Source organism: Amblyraja radiata, chromosome 18 (assembly GCF_010909765.2).
Source record: "Amblyraja radiata isolate CabotCenter1 chromosome 18, sAmbRad1.1.pri, whole genome shotgun sequence".
NCBI classification, from domain to species: domain Eukaryota; kingdom Metazoa; phylum Chordata; class Chondrichthyes; order Rajiformes; family Rajidae; genus Amblyraja; species Amblyraja radiata.
In genome coordinates, this window is record NC_045973.1 from 44168247 (window position 1) to 44193384 (window position 25138).

Below are 25138 nucleotides of genomic sequence, written 5' to 3' on the forward strand. Positions count from 1 at the left end.
TATGAGTCAAGGGCAAACCCGGCAGAGGTCGTGAAAGTGGGACATGCCCTTAAGATTGCAAATGTGTCTTTTTACAATAGTGCGCACAATAATGTGAAAAAGGGGATCAAATTTCAAATTCCTTCAAAAAAAAGTTGACAAGCACTTTACTGGGTTCATGACTAACATAGTATCAACAAAAAAATATAAGAAAAGATAGCAGATTGATGGCAGGTTTCTGAAAATGGCATCCGAATACACAAGGTACACAAAATTGCTGGGGAAACTCAGCGGGTGCAGCAGCATCTATGGAGTGAAGGAAATAGGCGACGTTTCGGCCCGAAACGTCGCCTATTTCCTTCGCTCCATAGATGCTGCTGCACCCGCTGAGTTTCCCCAGCAATTTTGTGTACCTTCGATATTCCAGCATCTGCAGTTCCCTTTTGAACACATCAGAATACACAAATACATTTTGTGTAATGGTTGTCGTGTGGTGTCCACCAGTGATCTGGTTGGCACAGTAAGTGCACGTATTTCTTATTCCTTTCTATGTTTGTGACTACCACATAGAACAACAAAATTGCAAACACCGTTTCCACTTCATTCACCTGATCATGTAGTAAAATACTACATCCATCTGAGTGGACACCGCAACGCGCATTACACAATCATACACACAAACGTAAGTTGCGGTGGACACTAAAAGGTTTGGTGTCCCAGAAAACTAACCTTACATTATTAGCGAGAACCAAGCATTTTCACCAATGTGATCTAAACGCTACATTACCTTATGGATTTGAGCTATCGATTGCCGATGATTCGTCAGAAGGTTTGATGTGGGCTGATTTTTTTAGTAAGTAAAATGTCTCTGTCACGGTCGTTGTGAAGCTTCCGGAAGTTGACATGAAGGAATTAAGTCAGCGACTTGGTCCGTACGAAAGGTCAACAAGAGACAGTGTGTGACCAAATTGAAGTTTGGCTCAGTTTCTTAGATTTGATGACCAATGTATGTCCAAAAAAACTTTTTATTGATTTTAAAAAGTCGGAAAATACATCGTAAATGGTCGTTGCGTTTTTTGACACCACGGTGTTTTTGATATATTAAATTGGAAAATAAGAAAAAATAATTAACTCGCCCAAAAATCGCTACCACCATAGGATACCTCATTGGGTTTGTGAAAAGCTAGAGGTTTGGAGCATCCGTGATTTAACTTACGGAGGTACCGACCCCGATAACGCTCATTGTGACAATGGACACCAAACACAACGGCCATTATGGGAACATTGCGAGGTGGAATACCTGACATGTTACTGTTTTTTCTCCTGGTATTGATGTAGATATTTCCCTAGATCATTATCAAAACGTATATGTATGAGGGGCCATATGAAGTTTATTTATGAATTAAATATTCGTAACTAAATGTGGCAGAGTTTGCTCGGGTGAGTTTCCAGGCCAGTAACGAAGAACCATCAGACAGGGTTCCCATCCATTCGACAAGTGTGGACATTGCTATACCCAACTGCGACTGAACCGTCCTCTCACCAACTAGAGAGTGGTCCTGACTTCCCATCAACTTCATTGGAGAACTTCAAACTATCTTCAATCGTACTTCAATGGACTTTATCTTGCACTAAACGTTATTCCCTTTATCCTGCATCTGTACACTGTGGACGGCTTGATTGTAATTTAGTATAGCCCTTTCGCTGAGTGGGTAGCACACAACAAAAAAAGCTTTTCACTACCTGGATACACGGAACAATAATTATAAGCTAATCAACATCTTCTCCTATCTTATGTTCTGTCATTATTCAGACGCTCGCCCCGATTCAAGAATAATGCAAATTTTTCTCAGAAATGAAGAACCTTAACGTGCTTTGAAAGCCAACTTAATGAAGGGTCGTATTTTTATGTCCGGAAACTGGGCAGCAAATGTGTGGAGTAAGACCTCACAAGCAACAGCTTTACATTGGAAAACACAATGAAAGTTGGACACAAAAAGCTGAAGTAACTCAGCGGGTCCGACAGCATCTCTGGAGAAAAGGAATAGGTGACGCTTTCGGATCGAGACCAAACCTTACCTATTCCTTTCCTCCAGAGATGCTGCCTGTCCCACTGAGTTACTCCAACTTTTCGTGTCTATCTTCGGTTTAAACCAGCATCTGCAGTTCCTTCCGAGACAGTGAAAGTTGTTTGAAGCAAGTCAAATTCCCAAGTCACTTAGGAGTAGTGAAGAGATGTTGTAAGGACCATCATCTAAATACTAATCCAGGGTTTAAATTAATCTGCTAATGTGGAATCTGGTAAAATGTGGAAGATAGCAGGAAATATATATTCCCCAGGTACACAAAAATGCTGGAGATTGATACAACTACATCGATAGATGCTCCTGAACACATCATCAGTGATGTAACCTGGGGTCATTGGGTGTTTCGGGTCTTTCAACATCAGACACCCTCACCCAGGCGACCCAGCCGTGGTTGATCAGACCACGACTTGTGTTCAGGTGGCATTCGCACCTCCCCATGGACCTCCTCTCCTGATCCAGAGCCATCTTGATGCCTTCTCCGCTGCCTCTGTGGTGTTCTTGATGGCCCTTCTCCTTGCCACTCCGTTGATGCCCAGTGCATTCAAGGCTTTGTAGAGCGATTGCCCTGCAAATCTTCTGCAGCCAACCTCGATGGGCATACACCTTGCCTTCCAGCCCTGCTTACGGCAGTCTATGACCAGCTCTTCATACTTGGCCATCTTCCTCTCGTGGGCCTCCTCCAGACGGTCCTCCCACGGCACTGTCAGTTCCAACAAGACGATGTTTTTGGTCGCCTCTGAGACCAGGAGGATATCTGGCCTCAGGGTGGTCGTGGCAATATGCTGTGGGAACTTCAGCTGTTTCACCAGGTCTACAGAAAGCTGCCAGTCCTGTGCAGTCGCCAGGATTCCTGACTGATTCCTGGCTGCTGTGGTTCTTGGCAGCTGCACTCCGGCCTTCACGAAGGTGATCATCTGGGTGGTGGGACGTTCTCGTCTGCAGCTGCTGATTCCCATGCTGATGGCTTCTGCAATGGGTTTAAGAACCTGGTCGTGACGCCATGTGTACCGGCCCTGCCCAAGAGACTTTGGGCAACAGCTCAGGATGTGTTCCAACGTCCCCTTGCCTGAGCATTGCGGGTAATCTGGAGATAACGTGCCCCAGATAAAGAGGTTCGATGGGCTGGGCAGGACATCATACACTGCCTGGACCAGGAACTTGATGCGCTGTGGTTCAGCCTGCCAGAGCTCAGTCCATGTGACTTTTCGGTCCATGGCCTGCTCCCACCTTGTCCAGGCTCCCTGCTGCCTCAATCCAACTGCTCTGGTACACCTCTCCTCCTCCACCACTGCCCTCACTTCCTCCTGGACCAGCCTGCGCCTCTCCTTCCCCTTGGCCTTGTCAAATTGGGGAGATGGGAAGATTCCCAGGCCTGCTCTTCCCCGAGTCACTGCTCCCACCAGGACTCTGTGGCGTATCCGAGACTCTGCTTGCAGCACGGCTTCGCCGGCTCTCCACTTCCTCCCAGTTTTCACCTCCACCCCTGCTTGAGCCACCTTGGGGGTGCAGCAGCATCTATGGAGCGAAGGAAATAGGCAACGTTTCGGCCAGAAATCTTCGATTTTCCAGCATCTGCAGTTCCTTCTTAAACAATATATATTCCCTGTCTTCAGGGAAACATAGAAACATAGAAAATAGGTGCAGGAGTAGGCCATTCGGCCCTTCGAGCCTGCACCGCCATTCAATATGATCATGGCTGATCATCCAACTTGGTATCCCGTACCTGCCTTCTCCCCATACCTCCTGATCCCTTTAGCCACAAGGGCCACATCCAACTCCCTCTTAAATATAGCCAATGAACTGGCCTCAACTACCTTCTGTGGCAGAGAATTCCACAGATTCCAAAGAAAGGTGGGGGTGGGGCTTAGCCTCGCAAGTGATAGGTGGATTGCAGAAGGTATCAGGGAGGGGGGCAGTGAGATAGGGTCAGACTGAACCCGCTTGGGAGAGAGGAGGGAAGACTGAGACTCTCTCTCACTGCTTCCCCTCTGTGATACCTGTGGATATCCACCTATTACATCTGGCTTCTATCCATGTCCACCCCTCCTTTCCAGCTTTCTCTCTGCTATCCCAATCTGAAAAAGTGTCCCAGCCCAAAATGTTGGCTGTACATTCCCTCCTGCTGAAGCCTGCTGATTTTCTCCTGCACTTTGTGTTTTGTTTTCAAGTTGCAGGTTCTTACGTATTCTATCTTCTGACTCATTAGAATGAGACTTAGGTAGTTAGGACTGGAGTAAAGCCCATTTAGCATTACAGATAGTAAAAGATTAAGTTAACAAATCTACTCAAAATTAACGTTTACCATTGAAACCAGAACAGGCTGAGGACCATGATTTAATTTTCAAATATCTCCTGGAAAATAATGAAACTAAATCAGTCTGGTCTAGTTCAGTTCAGTTTCATTTCGAGATAGCATGGAAATGGGCCTTTGGCTGACTGAGCCCAGCTGACCATCAATCACCCATTTGCACTTGTTCTGTAATGGCTCAATTGCCACAATAGCTTGGTACACGTGACAATAAACTAAACTGAACTCTATGTTATTCCTGCTCTCACATCACACATAGTAAATCTAGATTTACTAGAATGTTGCCTGGGTTTCAACAACTAAGTTACAGAGATAGGTTGAACAAGTTAGGTCTTTATTCTCTGGAGCGCAGAAGGTTAAGGGGGGACTTGATAGAGGTCTTTAAAATGATGAGAGGGATAGACAGAGTTGATGTGATCAAGCTTTTCCCTTTGAGAATAGGGAAGATTCAAACAAGAGGACATGACTTCAGAATTAAGGGACAGAAGTTTAGGGGTAACATGAGGGGGAACTTCTTTACTCAGAGAGTGGTAGCGGTGTGGAATGAGCTTCCAGTGGAAGTGGTAGCGGCAGGTTCGTTGGTATCATTTAAAAATAAATTGGATAGGCATATGGATGAGAAGGGAATGGAGGGTTATGGTATGAGTGCAGGCAGGTGGGACTAAGGGAAAAAGGTTGTTCGGCACGGACTTGTAGGGCCGAGATGGCCTGTTTCCGTGCTGTAATTGTTATATGGTTATATGGTTATTCCCTACACTGTAGGGGAAATTTTTAGAGAGGTAAATCAGGCTCCAAACTTGCACATCTTTGGAATGCGGGAGGAAACCGAAGCCCCTGGAGAAAACCCAGGCAGTCATAGAGAGACCATGCAAAATTCACACAGATGGGATCGAGCCCGAGTCTCTGGCGCTGTGAGGCAGAGACTCTACCAGCTGTGCCACTGTGTCACCCTGTGTTAACGATATGTTAATGTGTTACTGGTCCTTGATTTAATTTATATTATATAACTAGACCAAGTGCAGACCCGTTGGGTCTGTTCCCCCAACGTGCGGTTGTGGGTGGGGGAGGCGGCATGCAGCGTCACACACACTAACTATCCCCCCCCCCCCCCCACACACGCTAATTACCCCCCTTGATATTATATTAATATTATTAATTTGCTCCTTTTACCCCATAACCACCCTATCTACTGACGTATAGCCCCCAACTTGCAGTCACATCTAGAGAGGGGGGGGGGGGGTAGAGAGTGAGGGCAGAGAGAGAAGGGGCAGAGACACAGAGAGAGGGGCAAGAGGGAGAGGGGGGTGGCGAGGAGGAGAAGAGGGAGGGTGGGTGAGGGGAAAGGTGGGGGGGAGAGAGGGTGAGAGTGAGGGGGAGAGAAGTGAGGGGAGGGGGAGAGGTGGGGAGCAGGGAGGGTGGAGGGAAGGGGGTAGGGGTGTGTGGAGGGGAGAGGAGGGGGGTGGGGAGAGGAGAGGGGGGGGAGAGGAGAGGGGGGGGAGAGGGGGTGTGCTGAGAGGGGGGGTGAAGTGAGGGGAGAGGTGGGGAGCAGGATGGGGGAGGGGGGGTGGAGGGAAGATGGTAGGGGTGTGTGGAGGGGAGGAAAGGTTTAGGGGAGGGACGGTGGGGGAGGGGATGGAGGGGAGGAGGGGGAGAAAAAGGGGGAGTGGAGAGGAGAGGGGGGGGAGAGAGGAGAGGGGGGGGAGAGAGGGGAGGGAGAGAGGAGAGGGGAGGGAGAGGAGAGGGGAGGGAGAGAGGAGAGCGGATGGAGAGAGGAGAGGGGAAGGAGAGAGTAGAGGGGAGGGAGATAGGAGAGGTGAGGGAGGGAGGAGAGGGGGGGGGAGAGAGGAGAGGGGGGGAGAGGGAGAAGAGAGGAGAGGGGGGGGAGAGAGGAGAGGGGGGGGAAGAGAGGAGAGGGGGGGGAAGAGAGGAGAGGGGGGGGAAGAGAGGAGAGGGGGGGGGAGGAAGAGAGGAAGAGGGGGGGGAAGAGAGGAGAGGGGGGGGAAGAGGAGGAGAGGGGGGGAAGAGAGGAGAGGGGGGGGAGAGAGGAGAGGGGGGGGGAAGAGAGGAGAGGGGGGGGAAGAGAGGAGAGGGGGGGGGAAGAGAGGAGAGGGGGGGAAGAGAGGAGAGGGGGGGGGAAGAGAGGAGAGGGGGGGAAGAGAGGAGAGGGGGGGGAGAGGGGAAGAGAGGAGAGGGGGGGAGAGAGGAGAGGGGGGGGGGGGGGAGAGGGAGTGCCTTTTTATTTCAACCCAAACCCCCCAAACAACCATTTGCAGGCAGTGCTTTTTTACTTTAACCATGTTTTCATTTTCAAACCACATTAAGGGTACTTACTCACAGTTGTGTGAACATGTGTTCAGTGTTATTCACAGCTCAGAGAAACGTGACCCTCTGCCTTCCTCCAGCTTGCAGACTAATTGAGGCACACCACTTCCTGGTTTTATAGTCCATCCCCCCTGCCGCCAGCGGGGGCAGCAGAGAGTTTTGTAAAATCATTAATATCTCTGTCATTTTTCATCGACTGGAAAAGTCCTCCACACACATGCAGCGGAGGGGGGCTCTGAGCGAGGTGGCCAAAAATGACGGCCGTAGGTGGCGGCGTTCTCTCGGAAATCGCAGCACAGATCGCCAAAACCGGTCAAGAACAGACTTTTAGTAATATAGATGTCATATCCTAGTACCCGATAGATTATGTGATGGCTCTTATTTGACTCTTGGGAATAACTATCCTGATTGCATTTTGTCTTTGCAGTTTACGGCTCGTGCGAAGATGGTGATGATGAACCATTTTGTAGTACTCAAACTCAGTGAGTATTTTCATTTCATTTCAAATATCAAAAGAAACACCCTTCTGCAGCTGGGTATTTTCCTAGAGTGTGCTTATTTGAAGTGAGTAACTTTAAGTTTCTCAAAAAGGTTCATAGGATTCTCAGAAGACTTAAGGACAAAATTGGGCGAACATATGTGAAAATGCAGTTTCATTAATGCCATTTCAATTTTAAAAAATAATTATATCCCCCTAGCATTTTTCATACAGGTGAACAACAACTAATACTAACACCAGTCTGAAGAAGGGTCTCAACCCGAAATGTCACCCATTCCTTCTCTCCAGAGATGCTGCCTGTCCGCTGAGTTACTCCAGCATTTTTGTGCCTACCTTCGATTTAAACTTTTTTGTGTCTACCTTCGATCTGCAGTTCGTTCCTACAAACAACAGCTAATAACCTGGAAAGTAAGAAGAAATGCACAAAGTAGAAGCAAAGCATTTGGCCCGTTAATTCTGTGGTGTCACTGCAAAAAATTGTATCCAATGTAGCATTCAATCCAAAGTTGAGTTTCAAGCCTCAAGGCCATTTCCATCTTTTTTAGTTTAGTTAAGTTTTTTAGAGATACAGCACGGGAACAGGCCCTTCGACCCACTGAGTCCACGCTGACCAGCGATCCCCGCACGCTAACACTATCCTACACACACTAAGGACAATTTATACGTACCAAGAATACAAACCCAAGCCAATTAACCTACAAACCTGTATGTCTTTGGAGTGTGGGATAAAACCGGAGATCCCAGAGAAAAGGGACGCAGGTCACGGGGAGAAGGTACAAACTCCATACAGACAGCTCCCGAAGTCAGGATCAAACCCGCGCCACTGGCTCTTTAAGGCAGCAACTCTACCATGCCCCCCTGTAGCACTCCCTGACTAAGCTTATATTACTGAAACTCTTATTGACAGTATGTCTTTATTATCTTGATACTGGATAATTCTAATGCATTCCTGGCTGACATTTCCCCTGCAAGTGAATGGCCATCTGAAACTGCTACTGCTCCGTATCAAATCGTGCTCCGTGTCAACTGGCCCTCACTTCTGTGTTATATGACTCGTGCTGCCACCCACCTCTATTTTCCAATCCCTTCATGGTCTTGTTACTCCCTATCTTTACAATGTTCACCACCCCGTAATCCTCTAGAGATATCACCCCCTCCACTCCAGTCCTGGAGTTTGGAACATCCAGATTTTAAATATTCATCACTTTGTGACTTCTTTCATCTGATGAGTGCCAAATTCTCCCTCTGACACCCACAAAACTCTCCTGGTCTCTTCATACCTCTCCCTTCGACCATGTTTTGGTCTGCAGTTTAAAAAATGCACTAAAGGGTTGTGTGTAAGAAGGAACTGCAGATGCTGTTTAAACTGAAGATGGACACAAAATGCTGGAGTAACTCAGCGGGACAGGCAACATCTCTGGAGAAAAGGCATAGGTGATGTTTCGGGTTGAGACCCTTCTTCGGTCTATTCCTTTTCTCTAAAGATTCTGTCTGACCCACTGAGTTACTCCAGGTTTTTTTATCTATCTTAAAAGTTTCAGTGTTGATTTTTGTTGGTCATGCTTCTGTGTAGCATCTTGATAAGCTTTGATACCTGAAAATGCTACAAATAAGAGTTGTTAATTACACTAGATATACACAAAATGCTGGAGTAACTCAGTGGGACAGGCAGCATCTCTGGAGAGAAGGAATAGGTGACGTTTCAGGTCGAGACCCTTCTTCAGTCTCAAACTTGTTAATTAAGCTCCTGTTGAGTGACTTGGACTATTTTAACTGCACTTCAAGTATACTAATTGCAGTTTCTTGCTTCTCCTTATCTGCATGACTCAGCTCCAGATATGTGTTGTAATGGTCAAATCATTGAACAATTCCAGTATCAAATAGCCTCTCGGAAATCCAACAGGATTCTTGCATCACCAACTTTATTCGTGGATATGAACCTGTTTTAATTGGAGATTTGGATTTCATAACATTTCTTGCTCTGTTTTTGCATTTCTTTGACCGGGACTTCGGACGGCAATGGTTCTACTTACTTTAACTGGGAATGCAGCAATTTGTTTCTATGTTAATTGAAGGAGAAGGCAAAAGGATACAAGCCATGTTCACTTGTATTTATGCACCTGTGGCCTTGGTACATGGCCATGTTTTGAGCTGCCTACACCGACGCCAAGTACGTGTGGGCAGCGTCGCCCGGAGGCACTTTCTCGGTGGTCACTCCTCCAGAAATAGATGTGCTGGTTGGAAAGGATCTGCAACCTCTGTGATGTTCAAAGGAAAGACTCTGAACTCCATGGGGAATTTACAGGAAGAATGCTAATGCGTTACTTTAAAGAGTTTACTCAATTCCACTGCTGTTTGCCCCAAGTCCAGATACCAGGTTTCAACCCAAATGCCGACTATCCCTCTGCCTCTTACATGCTGCTTTGCCTCCTGAATTCCTCTCATAGTTCATGTTTTGCTCCAGTTTCCATCATCTTCAGTCTCTTGTGTCCGGACTATGATGCCCACTCTCTGAGTGAGCATTTACGGTGAGGTAAACTGTTGGCAGTTCTGTGTTGAGGATCTAAGTTGAGACTTTTCACTTTACCCCGGAAAACGTGACGATAGTAAAGTAAACTTCTCAATCCAGATCCTCAACAATCGCCTTGCAACATGACTGGCTTTCACCTGACCATTCCAAACTGGACTTTAGCCGAGAAACGAATGGTCAAAGGACAACAAGTGCCCGACACTGCAGTGTGGTCCAGTCTGTTTGCCATGGTAATTAATGGTGTACAATCGAAACTGATGATCAGCCGTGATCACATTGAATGGCGGTGCTGGCTCGAAGGGCCGAATAGCCTACTCCTGCACCTATTGTCTATTGTAACTCTGATCCAAACTTGTTATGTTGAGCCATGAGGTGGAGATCCACATTTGTTCAGAGTGACCTTAGATGGTGTGAATAAAGTGTTGCTTAAGAAATTCTTATCTCTTGAACCCGTAAAGTTAAGGTCCATCATTTCAAGTTGATATATGTACGTATCAAACTTGAGCTGTCTCTTTCTGGCACAGTATCATCAGCCCAGTAAGCCCCTCTGATGCGTACAGGAATTGCACCCCGTATATCTGGAGTATTTAAGAACGGTTGTGTAAAAGAGACAATCCGTGGGGAAAGCCATTATTATTTTTTCAACAAGATATCTAGGGTAAAGGGTGGGGCACAGCAATGCAGCTGGTCGAGCAGTTGTCTCACCGTTCCAGAAGATAAGACACAAAATGCTGGAGTAACTCAGCGGGACAGGCAGCATCTCTGGAGAGAAGGAATGGGTGACTTTTCAGGTCGAGACCCTTCTTCAGACAGAGTCAGGGGAGAGGGGGACATAGAGCCATCGATGGGGAAGGTGTGAAAACGAGACATGAAAGGGGACGAAGATCAGGGGAAATGTAGAATGGATCATTGTTGACTGAGGGGAAGGTGACAACAAGGCATACAATCAGTAACATTTAATCTGGAGTACAGTAAAAAACTAGTCGGTGATCTAAGATGGGGGAGGTGTTTAAGAAGGAACTGCAGATGCTGGAAAATCAAAAGTAGACCAAGGGTAGTCTGAGGAAGGGTTTCGGCCCGAAACGTTGCCTATTTCCTTCGCTCCATAGATGCTGCTGCACCAGCTGGGTTTCTCCAGCACTTTTGTCTACCTAAGATGGGGGAGGGATGGAGAGAGAGAGGGAAAGCAAGAGTTACTTGAAGTTAGACGTAAATATTAATAACAATGGGGTGTAAGCTGCCCAAGTGAAATAAGAGGTGCTGTTCCTCCAATTTGCACTGGGCCTCACTCTGATAGTGAGATCACGTAGGTCCAGGTGTACTGAGTGGAGTTGCTCCAATGACTCGGGTTTGATGTCTGTAGGGAGTTTGCACGTTCTCCCTGCACTGCATGGGTTTCCTCCAGGTGCTCTGTATCTAAAAGATGTGGGTTGTTAGTAGATTAATTGGTCACTGTAATGGTTCCGAGTGTGTAGAGGTTGAATTTGAGGGCAGTGTGATGGGATTGCCAAGAGGATCAATGTACTGTAAATAAGTGTTTGGTGGTTGGGATGGAATTGGTGGACTTTCACTTATTTCCATGTTGTATGTCTTTGTGTAGGAAGGAACTGCGGATGCTGGTGTACACTCAAGATAGACACAAAATGCTGGAGTAACTCAGCGGGACAGGCAGCGTCTCTGGAGAGAAGGAATGGGTGACGTTTTGGGTCTCGACCTGAAACGTCACCCATTCCTTCTCTCCAGAGCTGCTGCCTATCCCACTGAGTTACTCCAGCATGTTTGTGTCTATCTTGTATGTCTTTGTCTTAACTTGCCCTCTGAAATCTTTTTTTTTAATGTTGTTTCCAACTTAGGCTGAATTACACAAAACTAATATAATACCCATTGGTTATTTGCAAATCTTTTGTGGACTTTTGTGAATTTCTCTACATGATCTTCTCAGCAGTGGTACACAAGACTTTTCCCTCTCAACAAGCATTTAATCTGGGCTCACATCTCCCCTTTGGCATCCATCTTTTACAAACCCGGGGCTTGGATCAGCCTAAAGTTGTAACCAAGGACTGTTTGATTCTGCACTGCAGCCACCACAGTGTGGATATGACAAACTCCATTGTGTCTCTTCAATCTTTGCTTCCGGGCGACACAGCTGGTAGAACTGCGATCTCACGGCACGAGAGACGCAGGTTCGACCCTGACCTCGGGTGCTGTCTGTGTGTAGTTTGCACATTCAAGAGAGGGCTCTTAAAAATAGAGGATACGGGGAGAAGGCAGGAACGGGGTACTGATTGGGGATGATCAGCAATGATCACATTGAATGGCGGTGCTGGCTCGAAGGGCCAAATGGCCTACGCCTGCACCTATTGTCTATTCCCCATTCTCCCTAAGACTGTGTGAGATTCCTCCATGTCTCCTGTTTTCCTCCCGCACCCCAAAGAAGTGCGGGTTTGTAAGTTGATTGTCTGCTACAAATTTCCCGCTAGTGTGTCGGGAGTGGAAATGAAAGTGGGATAACATTGAACGAGTGCGAATCGGTGATCACAGGTTGATGTGGTGGGGCCAAAGGGCCTGATTCTATGCTGTATCTTTCAATCAAAAATCAAGCTGATTGTAGTATCCTCTCTGAAGCATAGGCACAACCAGGAAGTGAACATTTAAGTTAATGTAAGATCAAGTAAAGAAATGGAAATGGGGGGAAAAAGGGATTAAGAAAAAATAATAAGAAAAAATGTTTTAATCATTTTATTCTCCAAAATAAACGTTCCGACATCTTCCTCAGCACCCCTGCCAATTTGATTCACCCAATCTATATGTAGATTGAAGTCACCCATTATAACTGTTTTACCTTTGTTGCACGCATTTCTAATTTCCTGTTTGATGCCTTCCCCAACTCCACTACTACTACCTGTACACAACTCCCACTGGCGTTTTCTGCCCCTTAGTGTTTCGCAGCTCTACCCATATCGATTCCACATCCTCCAAGCTAATGTCCTTCCTTTCCATTGCGTTAATCTCCTCTCTAACCAGCAACGCTACCCCACCTCCTTTTCCTTTCTGTCTATCCCTCCTGAATATTGAATATCGCTGGATGTTCAGCTCCCAGCCTTGGTCACCCTGGAGCCATGTCTCCGTGATCCCAACTATATCATAATCATTAATAGCTATCTGCTCATTCAACTCATCCACCTTATTACGAATGCTCCTTGCATTGAGACACAAAGCCTTCAGGCTTGTTTTTACAACGCTCTTACCCCTTACACAATTATGTTGAAAAGTGAAGGAGCAAGCGTGGCAATCAATTAAAAATGTTGATAGACACAAAAAGTTGGAGTAACTCAGCGGGACAGGCAGCATCTCGGGAGAGAAGTAATGGGTGACGTTTCGGGTCAAGACCCTTCTTCGGACTGAAGCAGGGTCTCGACCCGAAACGCCACCCATTCCTTCCTCCAGAGATGCTGCCTGTCCCGCTGAGTTACTCCAACTTTTTGTATCTATCTTCGGTTTAAACCAGCATCTGCAGTTTCTTCCTACACGATTAAAAATGTTGGTTCACTTCCCGACCTTGACCTTTATTTAACTTTTAAAGAGTGTGGTGAACAGATACTCCTGTGTTGTGTCTAGTGAGATGAGATTAAGGTGCCATAATTTACAGCCTCTTGATTTATAAATAGTTGACAATCCATTTATGGTAGGGATTTGTGCCAAAATAAATCAGAACTACTTGCTAATCAGTTCTTTGTGTACAATGCTCCATATTTAATTTCAGATGTTCTATGATGCACTTTGATCTGGAGTGCGTGTCCGAAGATAAACTTTATGATTTAAATTGTTGAAGATCATAAGCATTAGATATTTTGCAAGATAAGATTTAATTAGTGCAGGATCAGCTGCAATATTATTCGGGATAGATGAGGCTTGAAGGACCACATAGTCATATGGCACGGAAACAGGTTCATATTCCTCTACACTAGTGCCATTTGCTTGCGTTTGACCCACATCCCTGGTCTGCTGCTGCTACTAATGCAGCTATTTCACATGTGAACCTCTGATCAATAGCCAATAGACAATAGGTGCAGGAGTAGGCCATTCGGCCCTTCGAGCCAGCACCGCCATTCAATGTGATCATGGCTGATCATCCCCAATCAGTACCCCATTCCTGCCTTCTCCCCATATCCACTGATTCTGCTATCTAGGTTGGCACACCTCCAAAGCATTGTTGCTGAACTGAGACACACACCGGTTTATCTATAAAGCTATAAATCATAACTCCCTGGCTATTATACTCAATGCCCTAAGCTATGAAAGCAAGCAAACCATATGCCTTCTTTGCCACTCTAACTACCCATGTTTCCACTTCCAGGGAGTTATCGACTTGGTTCCAGAGATTCCCTGTATATCAATGCTGTTAAGTGTCATGCCATTAATTGTACATTTTCTCCTTACATTTGATCTTCCAAAGTACAACACCTCACACTTGCTTGGATTAAACTACCATCTGCAGGTCATCTATATCCCATTGTATATTTTGACAGCCTGTCCGTGACCTCAGCAATCTTGGTGTCATAACTGCGGAGCATCCTGGACAATACAGCTCGCCCCCTCCATGACACCCTGGTCAACATGAGGAGTACCTTCAGCAAAAGTCTGGTTCCATCAAGATGCAGTACAGAATGCCACAGGAGATCCTTCTTCCCTGTGGCGATCAAACTGTACAACTCCTCCCCCTTCTGTCGTAGGGTAGACTGACTCTTTCCCCCCCCCCCCAATCTTTGCACATCCCCAATCCTTTCCACTCGTCACTTTAATTTCATGTTTCGTGTATCTTTTGTGAGTTTTTATGACTGTTGGCAGAATAATTTCCCTCCTGGCATAAATAAAATCCTATCGTATCGTATGTGCAAACTTACTAACCAACCCATCTAGACTGCGGAACTCCACTACTCACAGATCTCCAGCCTGAATATTGTCCTTCCACAGCAGTCTGTCCTATATCAGTATGCCATCCGACAAAGTCACCGTTAATCCCATGCATCTTAATCTTCTGGATCAGCCCACCGAGGGGGACTTTACCAAAAGCCTTCAAAAATGCATGTAGACAATGTCCACCATCTTCCCCTCATTGATCACCTTCATAACCTCAAACAAACGTCTTCAAGTTAGTAAGACCCAACCTGCTGTGCACAAAGCCATGCTGACAGTCACTTTGTAACCCACACTCTTCCAAATGGGATTAAATCCTGTGAAGAATCCTCCCCAATAAGGTCCGCACCACTGATGTGAGGGTCACCAGCCTGTAATTCCCTGGATTCCCACTACTTCCCTTAAATAAGCAAACAACGTCAGCTACTCTCCAGTTCTCCAGGATGACTTCGGTGGCTAGAGAAATGCAAATATATTCGTCAGGGCTCACACAATCTCCCCTCTTGCCTAGCTCATTAACGTGGGATAGATCCCATCACGTCCTAGGGATTTATCCACCTTAATGCTCTTCAAGAGCTCCAATAGATCCTCCTTCTTAATCTCAAACAGCCCTTGCATATTTGTATTCTCCACTGATCTCACTGTCTTCCATGTCCTTCTCCTTAGATATAAAGTACTCCATTTAGTACCTCAACAGATATAAGTACTCATTTAGTACCTCAACAGATATAAAGTACTCATTTAGTACCTCAACAGATATAAAGTACTCATTTAGTACCTCAACAGATATAAGTACTCATTTAGTACCTCAACAGATATAAGTACTCATTTAGTACCTCAACAGATATAAGTACTCCATTTAGTACCTCAACAGATATAAGGTACTCATTTAGTACCTCAACAGATATAAGTACTCATTTAGTACCTCAACAGATATATACTCATTTAGTACCTCAACAGATATAAAGTACTCATTTAGTACCTCAACAGATATACTCATTTAGTACCTCAACAGTATAAAGTACTCATTTAGTACCTCACCTACACCTCCAGCCACCAAGCACAAATTCCATCCTTTATCCTTGAGTGGTCCTACCTACTCCCTGGTTGCCTTGTTTTTTAATATAGGCATAAAACTCTTTCGTATTTTCTTTCATCTGAAGCCAAAGCCATTTCATTACCCCCTTTGGCCCTTCCATTCGCCCGCTTGAGTTAATTCTTTTCTTTTATATTTCTCAAATGCCCTGTCTGATTTAATGTTCATAACCCTTGTATGCACTTCTTTTTTTTCTTTTTGACCAAATTTACAACCCCTTTGGTCATCCGAGTTCCCTTTCTCGGCTGTCCTTATTCCTTCTCACTGGAACATGCTGGTTCTGATCTTTGATCAACTGGCCTTTAAAAGACTCCAACATGTCGGATGCAGACTTGCCCGATAACAATTCCTCCCAGTCTACCCTCTCGAGCTCCTGCCTAATATCATTGCAGTTTGCCTTGCTCCAATTTAGCACCTTCCTGCAAATTCCAGTCTCCTCTGTATTCAAAACAATCATAACATCATCAGAGTTGTGATCACCATCTTCAAACTGCTCTTCCATGGAAACACCAGTCACGTCGGCAGGCTCATTTCCCAGCATAGGGTCCAGTATGTTCCCATCTCAGGTTGGACTACACATACTATTTCAGGAAACCCTCTCGGAAACACCTCATAAATTCTGCCCCATCTAAGTCTTGGGCACTGAGCAAGCCCCAGTCAATATTGGGGTAGTTAAAGTCACCCGCTAAGATCACCCTGTTGCTTTGGCATCTTTCTGTAATAGACAATAGGTGCAGGAGTAGGCCATTCGGCCCTTAGAGCCAGCACCGCCATTCACTGTGCTCATGGCTGATCATCCACAATCAGTACTCCGTTCCTGCCTTCTCCCTATATCCCTTGAGATTGGTATCTTTAAGAGCCCCATCTAGCTCTCTCTTGAAAGCATCCCGAGAACCTGCCTCCACCACCCTCTGAGGCAGAGAATTCCACAGACTCACAACTCTCTGTGTGAAAAAGTTTTTCCTCATCTCCGTTCTAAATGGCTTAGCCCTTATTCTTAAACTGTGGCCCCTGGTACTGGACTCCTCCAACATCGGGTACGTGTTTCCTGCCTCTAGCGTGTCCAAACCCTTAATAACCTTATGTTTCAATAAGATCTCCTCTCATCCTTCTAAATTCCAGAGTATACAAGTCCAGCCACTCCATTCTATCAACATATGACAGTCCCGCCATCCCGGGAATTAACCTGTTGAATCTACGCTGCATTCCCTCAATAGCAAGAATGCCCTTCCTCAAATTTGGAGACCAAAACTGCACACAATACTCCAGGTTTGGTCTCACTAGGGCCTCTTTGCTCCTATACTCAACTCTTGTTATGAAGGCCAACATGCCATTCGCTTTCTGCACTGCCTGCTATACCTGCATGCTTACCAAAATCTGTCTCCATATATATTTCCTCTATCTCTTGCTTGCTATTGGGGGCGCTATAGTGTATTTTATTAGTGTGCTTATGCCTTTCTTATTTCTAAGCTTTACCCATTTCGTCTCAGCGGACAAACCATCCATTATTTCCCCTCTTAGAGCCGCCGTGACACACTCTTTAATTAGTAGCGTAACTCCTCCAAATATGTTGCCTCCCTCTCGATCACGTCTGAAACAATGAAACCCCGGACCATTTAGCTGCCAGTTGTCCCACCCCCCCCCCAACCACACATCATAGTTCCAAGCACTGTTCCAGACTCAAGTTCACCTGAAGATAGACACAAAATGCCGGAGTAACCCAGCGGGACAGGCAGCATCTATGGAGAGAAGGAATGGGTGACGTTTTGGGTCGAGAAGGGTCTGAACAAAGGTCTCGACCCGAAACGTCACCCATTCCTTCTCTCCAGAGATGCTGCCTGTCCCGCTGAGTTACTCCAGGTTTTTGTGTCTATCTTTGATTGAAACTAGCATCTGCAGTTCCTTCTTACACATTCAGACTATGTTCACCTGCTTTCTCTGCAATATTCATTGCATTGAAATGAACACACTTCGGCCCACCGGTGCCACCGTATGCCTTCACCTCTCACTTTGACACTTACTGCTCTTAACCTCTACATTCTCAGCACTCCTTCCAATTTCTGACTTTGGTTCCCATCCTACTGACCATTCTAATGTAAACGTTCCAGAGAAGCACTAGCGAACCTCCCTGCAAGGATACTGGTCCCCCTCCAGTTTAGATGCAACCTGTCTCTCTTATACACATAACCGCTGTCCCAGAAGAGAACCCAATGATCCAAAACTTGGAATCCCTGCATCAGCCCCGGAGTTCGCCTTCATCTGTCCTATCTGCCTATTTCCATGTTCACCGGCATGTGGCACTAGGAGTAATCCGGAGATTACCATTTCCGTCTTGCTTCACAGGTAGGGCGTCAACACTGAATCAAGAGGATTCCACGCCCTTGATATCCAGCTGGTGCGTGATCATGGGCAGCTGCAGCGCTCAGCATCCTAACAAGTTCTAATACTTCCATGCTGCACCAGCCTATTGAGTCAACTGGATTTGGTTGTGTCTGATAAATGCATGGGTGACCTCTGGATAAGGTTTCCATCACTCCCCAGAGCCCTGCTATTTACTGTGTGACTCCTGCCCTGGTTAACCTTACCAAAATGAAACCCCTCGCACTTCTCAAGTTCAATTCCATCTGCCATTCCTTGGTCCAAAATGGGGAGGAGGAGAAGGTGTTTCCTCAGGGGAATCTGAAAGTCAAGGTCACAATGTGTAGCGATGTGAAGAGAAAAAATCCTCTTTGCTCGTTTGGAATTCTCTTCCGCAGAGGACTGTTGCCAAGTATGACCAGCTCCTTAATTTTAAGGGAATCGATGGATTTGAAGCTATCATTGAAAGGTGAAGCTAGGCTTAAATCTCAACGAACCAGGTTAGAAGTGTCGAATAGTGACACTTAAATGAAACTGCAGATGCTGGCAATCTAAAACAAAAACAGAAAATGGTGGAAATACCCACAGACCATATTGCATATTTCTTGGAAGAGAAACAGTCGACGTTTCTGGATCTGGGCCTTTCGCCAGAAAAGGAGAGAAAAAAACACTTGTAACGCTTTTAGACTTTAAACTTTAGAGATGCAGTGGGGAAGGTGCTCTTCAGTTCTCGGAGGCTAGGCCGATCATCACTCACCCCATACACTAACACTATCTGACACACGAGGGACAATTTACAACTTTACCAAAGCCAATTAACCTACAAACCTGTACGTCTTTGGGATGTGGGAGGAAACCGGAGCACCCGGAAAAAAGCCACGCAGGTCACGGGGAGAAAGTACGAACTCCATATAGACAGCACCTGCAGTCAGGATCAAATCGGAGTCTACTTGCGCTGTAAAGCAGCAACTCTACCGCTGCCCCACTAACAGGCTGCATGCAGAGTGTGTGGAGAAGGGGAATGTTACTGATGCGGTGACCATGGGGATGAGCTGCAAACAAAGTTAACTGGTCGATGAGTGAATGGGAGCAGTTAGAGTGCGAGAACACGGAATAAAGAACCCCGGACCCAGGAATGTGATGGAAGACAGTGACAACGGTCTATCTGTAACGTTAGCTCAGCTTGTTTTCCTCTCTGGGAGTGGACTACGCCCAGGATGGCCTGTGAACTTTAGCTCAGCCCAGAGCCCACGGCAAGCTTCACGGCAGCTTCTCTGCCCCACCCACGAGATGTGCTCCTGCCTTCCACTGGATCAGTTCTGCATTTCTCAGGGTGGTTCCCTCTGTGTTATGAGTCAGGCGGATTTACTCCGTTTGACTGCTGAGGTTTGCAGATCTGTTTTGACCTTTTCCACACACATGTCCAGACCTGCTGGGATTTGTGCATTAATATCTTCTCAGAGGCAGGAAGTTACACGCATAAACTTTCCTTTGCACTGTAATTGCACTTAATATGCACTGTTTGTACTCCTTTGGCTCAGTTGTATTTGCAGTTGTATTTGAGCTGTACCTTTGCAAGTAATGCATGCAGTTGAATCATACCTTCAGCCTTGCTGGGTTCTCATATTTTCCTCTACGTCTAATCATTGCAGCACAAGGGCATTTACTTTCACTGTTCCCCCTCCCCAGAGCAGCAGAGTTGAACACCCTGAACTTTGGCTGTGATTTCATTGGCGAATGATTACAATTATGCAGAGGAGTAATCGCAGAGTCGACTCTGAGTAATAAATCCCCAAACTTTCTCTGCTAAAGAGATCAGGGCTGCTGCTGCAAGACCCTGCATTCCTGGGAGCTCTGGAGATGCAAGTTGGCAAAGGAAGCGTCCATGCATTCTCAAAAAGGGATTTCACATTCTTGCCTCTGATGCAAAACATAGTTTTCTAAAATGGTGAACTGGGACAGGCAATAAATAAAATAGTGGTCTTTGCAAGCCACTGGCAGTGGTTGCATTTCTCAGCCAATTGCAAGTGAATGCAAGGAAACGCTGCCTGTCTTTAACTGGCTGGTACCCAAGTGTGTTGAGGCAGGCGTGGCTAACTCTGTCATTTGTGGTGCTGCCGAGCGGGGATCTTGTGTCTGTGCTGCTGTTAATGCTGAAGGGTGCTGTGAATGCTCATTGATATTAAGGGCAAATGTCCTGAGCAAATCTATGATTAACAAGAGAGGGCCTTGTGCGAATTGCTGATGGTTCCTCTTTGTAACAAGCTTTGTGTGACCTCGGAGAGCCCCGATCATCAGTTGTGAGTGAACACAAAAGGATTTCCAGATCATCTGCCGGGCTTGATTTCTTTCAAACTTGAATCAAGATGAGCACTAAGTAAGTTTGAACTTTTTCTTTTTTTGTGTCCGGCCCTTTGTGCTGTGTGTGTGTGTGTAATTTGCAAGAACACACGCCTTGAGTTGACAATGGGCTGAATGTGCTGAAGAATAATGTGAAGGCAGCCAGCCAGCCAGCAGCAGTGCAGACGACAGTGTCTTTGTGACTTCCTGCAACAATGGTTTACTCTGCCATACTCTTCCAACTGGAACCTCTAATCAGGAAACACAGAGTTAAGCTGCTCTGTTAATATTTTACTTGGCTACATTTTGCAAGTGAATTCTTTAAATGTACTTGTGCGATTTTGTTTTTTGTTGTTCTGAGATACATGGCAGGGCCTCCTTTTGAGTATTCTTGAGAGATATTTCCAAATTCTTAGTTTAGTTTAAAGATAGAGTGTGGAAACAGGCCCTTCGGCCCACGGAGTCTGTACCGACCAGCGGTCCCCGCACATTAACACTATCCTACACTAGGGACCATTTTTTAAAAACATTATATATACCAAGCTAATTAACTGACAAACCTGGACGGCTTTGGAGTGTGGGAGGAAACCGAAGATCTCGGAGAAAACCCATACAGGTCATGGGGAGAACGTACAAACTCCGTACAGACAGCACCCGTAGTCAGGATTGAACCAGGGTCTCTGGCGCTGTAAGACAGTAGCTACACCGCTGCTCCACTGCTGCCCCTGTTTTGTCTTTTTTTTGAAGAACTTTGACAAATTCCTGAGTCATGAGGATGAGGAAGTTCTGGCTGATGAAGAATTGGTTCCCGTGCTGTCTCAAAGCTATGCTGATGTGTTTGTGGTGGTAATAGAATTCTGCTGAGTTTTTTGTAACTAGTTTTAACACTTTGTTTACTTCTCCTGGGAGATTGTTTTGATCAATTGGATGACTATTATTGGTGACAATGTGCCATTAGTTGGATCGCCTTGAGTTGCGGCCTTCCCTTTATGGTAAACTGATTATTAATGCCAATTGCCGATCTTAGGGCGAATTGGAGGAACAGCAACTATTTTGCTTGGGCAGCTTTCAACCCAGCGGAATGAAGGCTGAAGGAGGGTCTCGACCCGAAACATCACCTATTCCTTTTCTCCAGAGATGCTGTTAAACCCGCTGAGTTACTCCAGCTTTTTGTGTCTATCTTCAGTACAGATATTGATTTGTCTAACTTCAAGTAACCCTTGGCTTCCCTTTCTCTCTGTCCTTCCCCTACACTAGCTCTCTGACTAGTTTCACTGTACTCCTGATTAAATTTTCTAATTGTATGCCTCATTGTCACCTTCTCCTCAGCCAACAATTAGGCGTTTTACTTTTCCCAGAACATCGTCTGCTTTGATCTGTCATTTTCACACCTTATTCTTCCATATCTCTAGATTCTCTCTCCCCTGATTCTCAGTCTGAAGCAGGGTCACGGCCCGAAACGTCACCCATTCCTTGTCTCCAGAGATGCTGCCTGTCCGCTGAGCTTTTTGTGCCTATCTTCAGCATCTGCAGTTCCTTCCTGCACAAGGATTTTATTTATGCCTTTCCTGCTCGGTGCAGTGGTCCTGTCCGCCATCTTTGAAATCTAAAAGGAGATCCGTTAACGTGGGTCCTTGGTGTGTGGTGGTCCAAATTGTTTCATATTGGAGTCCAAACTGAGCCAGTTGTACTTTGAGAATGCAGCAGGTGGCCACTCCTGGCTGTACCTCATCCTGTTGACAAGTGAACCTGCGTATTTTGGAACATCACTCTCAATGTAATAAGTCAGAAGGTCATGTGATAGGATTAGAATTAGGCCATTCGACCCATCAAGTCTACTCCGCCATTCAATCATGGCTGATCTACCTCTCCCTCCAAACTCCATTCTCCTGCTTTCTCCCCATAACCTCTGACACCTGTACTAATCAAGAATCTATCTATCTTTGCCTTAAAAGTATCCACTGACTTGGCCTCCACAGCCTTCTGTGGCAAAGAATTACACAGATTCACCACCCTTCGACTAAAGACCTTTCTCCTCATCTCCTTCCTAAAAGAACGTCCTTTAATTCTGAGGCTATGACCTCTAGTCCTAGACTCTCCCACGAGTGGAAACATCCTCTCCACATCCACTCTATCCAAGCCTTTCACTATTCTGTACTTTTCAATGAGGTCCCGCCTCATTCTTCTAAACTCCAGCGAGTACAGGCCCGATGCTGTCAAAAACGTTCATTCATGTTCGCTCAAGTGTTCATGTATCAGCCATTTGAAGAAGTGTCTTCTCCTTCCATGTGGTGGGCTGGGTTTGATGACTGCTACCTTTGGTGGGCGTATTATCTCCAGAGGCTAGTTGGCCTCCCAAGAAGCAAAGATGAGCACCCGGTGACACACACACACACACACCCCTGATTGTTTGATCCAACAGGTTAGGGAGAGGCCCAACCTGATGTGATGAAGGTGGAATTGTTTCCCCTTATTTTTAAAGATGTTTCTTACAAGTCACCTGAGGAATCTAAACAGTAGATTCTAGTAGCCAAAAATGCTGGAGAAACTCAGCGGGTGAGGCAGCATTTATGGAGTGAAGGAAATAGGCAACGTTTAGGGTTGAAACCCTTCTTCAGACCGAACCCTTCTTCGGATCTTAGAATAAAGGGGAGGTCATTTAAGACTGAGGTGAGAAAAAACTTTTTCACCCAGAGAGTTGTGAATTTATGGAATTCCCTGCCACAGAGGGCAGTGGAGGCCAAGTCACTGAATGGATTTAAGATAGTTAGATAGAGCTCTAGGGGAGTCACTAGTGGAGTCAAGGGATATGGGGCGAAGGCAGGCACGGGTTATTGATAGGGGACGATCAGCCATGATCACAATGAATGGCGGTACTGGCTCGAAGGGCCGAATGGCCTCCTCCTGCACCTATTTTCTATGTTTCTAAGCGTTTCGACCCGAAATGTTGCCTATTTCCTTCGCTCTATAGATGCTGCCTCCCCCGCTGAGTTTCTCCAGCATTTTTGTCTACCTATTTTCCAGCAGCTGCAGTTCCTTCTTAAACAGTAGATTCTAGTATTCTAGAGCTTTTTCTGCAGCAAAAAAGATGAAGCAACAGCTGGTTTGGAAGATGGACACAAAAAGCTGAAGTAACTCTGCGGGCCAGGCAACTCCTCTAGATAAGGAATGGGTAACGTTTTGGGTCGAGACCCTTCTTCATACTAAGAGTCAGGGGAGAGGGAAACGAGAAATGTGAAAACGTACACAGAACAAGGAAAGTTGGAGCCCACAATGATCCATTGTTGCCTGTAGAGAAGGTGATAGTGAGTGATACAAACAGTGAAACTCAGCAGGACAACAGTGAAACTATGATGACTAGGGTGGGGGAGGGACAGAGAGAGAGGGAAAGCAAAGGTTACTTGAAGTCAGCAATATTCATATCACAGGGTTGTAAGCTGCCCAAGCTGTTCCTCCAATTTGTGTTTGGCCTCACTGACAATGGAGGAGGCCCAGGACAGAGGGGTCAGTCTAGGAATGGGAGGGGGAGTTAAAGTGTTTAGCAAATGCGAGATCATCTAGTCCAAGGCGGAGTGAGTGAAGGTGTTTAGCAAAGCGATCACCCAGTCTGCGCTTGGTCTCGCTGATGTATAGGAGTCCACGCCTAACTGAATATAATATTGGAGATCAAGCTCTCCATTGGGGATCAAAGGGTGAGAGAGGTGCATGCATCATCAGGGTAGCTACAGTTGATATTGTGCGGCATAGAACAGCTTAAGTAAGGAATGTAGGGCTCCAGTCACATTGCCTTGGGAAGGTTTGGTTATAATATAGGCCCAGGACAGAAAGGTCAGTGTGGGAATGGGAGGGGGAGTTAAAGTGTTTAGCAACAGGGAGATCGTGTAGGTTTAGGCGGACTGAGTTTCCCCATAATGTCCCAAGTTTTGCACAGGAAACACTGAGAACCACTGGCTTTAGAATGGGATCAGGACTCCAGGGATAAGACACGCCTGGAATGCCCGGTCAAATTTCTGGAGCCATCGGCAAACATCCATAATCACATTTCATTCGGGAAGAAGAATTAAGAATTAACTGCCACTGATATAAGCAATGTTAGACAATTTAATTGTGTGCCAATTAATCAAATTCTGAGCCTGTGATGCTTGCCTGTCCTTCTAATTAGGCAATAAGGGATCTTTAAACAACCATAAACATTAGTTTTATGGTCCACTATAAGACAAGAGTGATATAGAGTATTATGACAAACGTTTCCAGAGATATTAACTAAACAAAATTCAACACTGGACCAACCAGAAGATATTAGTGGCACATAACTTAATAGTGATCAATTGCCATTTCTGACACTGGCTTTTCAATCCAGATTCACTCGATTATTTTACATTTAAGTTTTCAGTCCACGGTGAGATTTGAAGTTGTGACTTTAGTCTCCTAAAGAGGGTGGGAGTTGCAGCCTTCATGTGGTCTGCCCTGTTTCGACGAATGCAATCAACCCGGCGTGCACAATCAAGTAAGATCAAATAGAACAAGTTGTCCTACAACTTTAAGCTGTGCACGCCATACGCAAGAAGAAGAGGAAGAAGAGGCTTAGACATCTTTATACCAGTCCAGTAAGTGACGTGCTTGTTACCCAAAAGCCGCAATGCATTTTAAGGAATATTCGGAAAAATTGGGTTCCTCTCAATTTTTCATATTGATAGAAATA

General features: G+C 45.8%; 1 protein-coding gene across 3 annotated transcripts in view; it reads left to right on the plus strand.

Moving 5' to 3' along the window:
- Positions 1–25138, plus strand: part of LOC116983467 (protein shisa-5-like) — a 123850-nt gene that overhangs the window by 23657 nt on the left and 75055 nt on the right. For 2 of the 3 annotated variants that reach the window (XR_004414696.1, XM_033037255.1), the window contains exon 2: positions 7124–7178. Coding sequence is in view for 2 of the 3 variants with exons in the window: in XM_033037255.1 (XP_032893146.1) it covers positions 7124–7178 (55 nt within the window). In the remaining variant the exon portion in view is untranslated. Of the gene's footprint in view, positions 1–7123; positions 7179–20189; positions 20474–25138 lie in introns of those variants that run through there. The other variant, XM_033037256.1, reaches the window with a different exon arrangement.